The 4338-nt window shown below is 31.6% G+C and overlaps 1 protein-coding gene across 1 annotated transcript; it reads left to right on the plus strand.

The window, feature by feature from the left end:
* On the plus strand, positions 1 to 4037 carry LOC143608378 (ADP-ribosylation factor GTPase-activating protein AGD12-like). Its single transcript, XM_077083427.1, has 8 exons — positions 1 to 73; positions 440 to 521; positions 683 to 758; positions 888 to 1051; positions 2277 to 2400; positions 2497 to 2613; positions 3357 to 3452; positions 3574 to 4037. Exons 1-8 carry the CDS (start codon positions 25 to 27, stop codon positions 3853 to 3855), a joined length of 990 nt encoding a protein of 329 aa, XP_076939542.1. The 5' UTR covers positions 1 to 24; the 3' UTR covers positions 3856 to 4037.
* Positions 4038 to 4338: the final 301 nt, after the last annotated feature.

Here is a 4338-nt window from a genome sequence, read left to right on the forward strand (position 1 = left end):
TTTTCACAAGTAAACAAAACAATAATGAGTCGCCAAACATCATCAGCAGCTATTGGCAAAACAACAACTTCTGGTTAGTATCATTATCATTCAATTCAAAACAATACAAACTGCAATATGCTATTAATTAATATCACCAAGATTCTTTCAAATTCATAGCATTAAAAATCATCGATTAAAGGAAAAACTGTATTTAATTACTAAATTTTGCTCATTGGTACACTGATAAATCACCATTTTTGGATATCTACTAGGAATATTGTAACAGTGGTGCTTACTAGTATAAGTTTTTCCCATTTTTATTTATTTTTCCTTTTTAAGAAAATTTTGGACATCCATAAAAAACATATTTATATGGAGTATCTTGAATATGTGAATGCTTTTAACTTTTTAAACTTGGTTTAGTCTATTAAACTACATGTGCTAATAATGTATGTAGGTAACAGACGCTTAAAAGAACTACTGCAGCAACATGATAACCGAAACTGTGCTGATTGTGGTGCACCTGACCCTAAGTGGGCGTAAGGCTTCTTATATTTTTCTACTCTAATGATGATTTTACTTTTTATGAGCGTTTTGCAGCGTTTAAGAAGCCTATAATGCATCCGTATTTATGGTTTTATATCAGCAAGTTTAGTATCATATAATGATTATATTAAAACAAGTTCATTTTGATTTTCAGGTCAGCCAACATCGGAGTTTTTATATGCTTAAAATGTTGTGGCGTGCACCGCAGTCTCGGTGTTCATATTTCAAAGGTAGGTACCATACCTCATATTTGGTTTCTTTATTATATAATAATTAGTTAACTGTAAGTACAAAAACAATATTATTACATGGATGCATAAATAAGTTTTGATTTAACATTTGACGCGTGAACTGGACAGGTTTTATCAGTGACATTGGATGCATGGAGTGATGCTGAAATTGATGCAATGATTGAAGTTGGAGGAAACGCGTCCGCAAATTCAATCTATGAGGCTTATATTCCAAAAGGAATCTCTAAGCCTGGACCCGATGCTACTCAAGACCACCGTTATAATTTTATTAGGTCCGTTTAAACATTCAATTTTTCACTTTTTTGCATGACTATCTCTGTACTCGTGAAATGAAACTGAACCAAACTGAATAAGATAAGTGTGTAACCGAACTGAAAAACCGAATAAGGCGTTGGTTTGGTTTCTGTTAAAAACTGAATAAACTGATTTTAACGGAATTTAACTGAGTTGATTTTCTTTTGGCTAAAAATTATCCTTTTTAACTTTATTTACCTTTTAATTTTTGTTATAATCAACTGGTAATATATAAAGATAAGCTAATGTTGGTATACTTTTTTTAAGAAACTAGTTTAATTAATTAATATATAAACAGAAGCTAATTTGGTATAAAACCTTTTATTAAGTAACTAATTTAATTGGTTTAGAGTATTCTACAAAGATTAGTTATGATAGTATTAAAAGTTTTGAGTTGGAATTTTGAAGCATATTCGTGAAGTATTGGATATGTCATATATGTCTTTTTTTAAAAACAAGTATATTATGGATGTTTGGTTAATCAGTTAATACTCGTGATTCGGTTATAATCGAATGCAAAATGTGCATAACCGAATAAGAATTTGGTTTGGTTTTTTCGGTTTCAATTTAGTTCGATTTGAAACCGAATAATAAATATCCCTATTGTATTACTGCTGCTCAGAAACTGTTGAATGGACTGAACCATCCAAACCTAAGCAAGTCGGCTGGTTTAAGATCCAAACAGTTAGGTTTTTACGGCTTGATGGTTTAGCGGTTCGGTTTGTTTTGAAACTTTGAACTGGCGTCTGGCGGTGTAAACTGAACCGACCATCTGTCCTTTCAATTTGAGGTTTCTTTTCATTTTAAATATGTAATTATGAATATGTATCATAACCATGCATGGTTTTTCAACATGTAATACAAACTAGGATATAGCCCATGAAATACACGGTTGGTTAAAAAAACGAAACAAAAAAATTGAAGTTAATAATATACATAATAACATACCTTATGGATTCATAAGATATAAATAATGATAAATAAATTTCATAATTCATAAATATCTAAAACCTCATTTAATACAAAATTTAAAGTTATATTTGTAACTTTGTTAGTAATTCATTTAATACAAAATTTAAAGTTAAGCTTGTTTAATAAATGAGCTCGATCCCATGTTTCACTTATCGAGCTGGCTCGCGAGCCTAACCGAGCCTGTAGTTTATATTATTGTTGTTTAATATATTAAATATATATTTGTTATAGGTCAAAGTATGAGCTTCAAGACTTTTTGAAACCTAGTTTAAGGATCTTGTCAAGTAGTTCAAGCTCTTTGAAATCAAGTTTGTCCAGAAAGAGTATGAACAGTTACAAAAGTATTCCGAGTACTGTAAGTTTATTTATCATATAAATCAATGTCATAATTCATAGTGTGGGTTATTTCAAAAAACCGATTTTGACCCACTGATGTGGTAACTAATAACAGAAAGGCATGGTGGAGTTTATTGGAGTGTTGAGGATTACAGTTATAAAGGGTACCAATCTTGCTGTCCGTGACATGTTATCGAGTGACCCTTATGTTGTTCTTACATTAGGGCATCAGGTCAGTCCCTTTTCTGTAATTCTTTAACCCATTTGTTTTTTTTAATTTGTTAAAAATTGTTTTGATGTTATAATATTGGGTATTTTACTTCAAAATTTTAAAGATATAAGTTTAATGGGCATAGGTTTATAATGGGTACCGTCTAGACGTTTCTGTTTTCGGTTGAAAATTTGTAACGTTGGATTATTATTATGCAAAAAAAGTAATATAAATGTTATTTTGGGGTTGAACGGGCTGCGTTGAGGTCAATATGTGAGCACGCATGTTATATCCAAGTTCATTTGTCTAACACAGTTTTCGGGCTTGTCTAACAGTTTTGAACTTGTGTGTGGTTTGACCTGCCAACCCGTAAACATGACCTGTATAGCAACTTAGATAGGGAGAATTTCATATATACCCCTACAAAACATTTAAAAATATCATCTATACCCAAGTCAAATTTAAAGTAACATATCTTAAAGTTGGTTAAAATATCAAGTTTACCTTTTTCAATAAAACACTTCAAGAAATGACCATTTACCTTTTTTTTCATAAAACATTAAAATTTCATATTTACTCATTACCACTAGACCATTAGGTCATGGGTATATATTATTTGAGCTCCAAATAATCCAAACATAAAAACTTGATTATTGCAACTTAGATAACCAGTTTTAAAACATTAATCCAAGGTAACACTTTCTTTAGGTGACGGTCTAACCCTTTTTTGAATTCTTTTTCCGGGCTTGTGTTGATGGCATTAGAAGGCACAAACAACCGTACGAAACAGCAACTTGAATCCAGTTTGGAATGAAGAGCTTATGCTTTCTGTTCCTCAAAATTACAAGCCTGTTAAAGTGGTAAGTCTAGATGCTTTTTAATATTAATAATAATTTAATAACCTCTTGAAATAGTTTCTTCAAAAAGGTTAAATTAATATCTTAACAATATACTTTCTTACTCAAAGTATTTTTAATGCAGCAAGTTTTTGATCATGACACGTTCTCGGCTGACGACATAATGGGAGAAGCGGAAATTGATATTCAACCGCTGATAACGTCTGCAATGGCATTCGGGGATGCGGGCATATTAGAAGATATGCAAATAGGAAAGTGGTTGAAATCACAGGACAATGCATTGTTGGAAGATAGTGTCGTAAGTATTATCAATGGGAAGGTGACTCAGGACGTTACGCTTAAATTACAACACGTTGAATCTGGTGAAATTGATCTGCGAATAGAGTGGACGCCACTTGAACAGTAAGTGGAAATGCATATTTAATAATTTTAAAAAGATAATTATATTTAGTGATTGCTAAGGTTTTTTGATTGTATTTATGAGGTGATCAACTTGTATTGTGTATTTAAGCTTTTGAATTTGTGTTTGTTGATAGAGGTTTTGGTTTTAAACTATGTACTTATGCATTTAGTTCATTTTTCATGTGCATTATACATTTCGGTTAATTAGAAAGTGTTGGCCATAACCAAAACTGGTCGGTTAACTCGGCGGTTACGGTTATTTCGGTTATTTGACTATTTTTTCTGCTGCGTGTTGAGATGTTATGCATATCGATGGTTAGAATTGGATTTTAGCTACAAGGGTGACTCGATTCAAAGTGTTCGGTGTAATTGAAATGCATGTGTTTCTTTACGGTGACAACACATTTCAGCATTTGTTCTGATGATGTCGATGACAACGATTAATCTAGACAAGATTTGTGTGTTGTGCGGTATTTTCAAATTACAC

The sequence above is a fragment of the Bidens hawaiensis genome, unplaced genomic scaffold, assembly GCF_021521415.1.
Source record: "Bidens hawaiensis isolate Kalapana, Puna unplaced genomic scaffold, B.hawaiensis_p1.1 tig00419365_1, whole genome shotgun sequence".
NCBI classification, from domain to species: domain Eukaryota; kingdom Viridiplantae; phylum Streptophyta; class Magnoliopsida; order Asterales; family Asteraceae; genus Bidens; species Bidens hawaiensis.

Coding starts and splice junctions, on each gene's coding strand:
- LOC143608378 (XM_077083427.1), top strand. CDS start 25: ATGAGTCGCCAAACATCATCAGCAGCTATTGGCAAAACAACAACTTCT. Junction 74..439: donor TGGCAAAACAACAACTTCTG/GTTAGTATCATT, acceptor TAATGTATGTAG/GTAACAGACGCTTAAAAGAA. Junction 3,453..3,573: donor ATTACAAGCCTGTTAAAGTG/GTAAGTCTAGAT, acceptor TTTTTAATGCAG/CAAGTTTTTGATCATGACAC.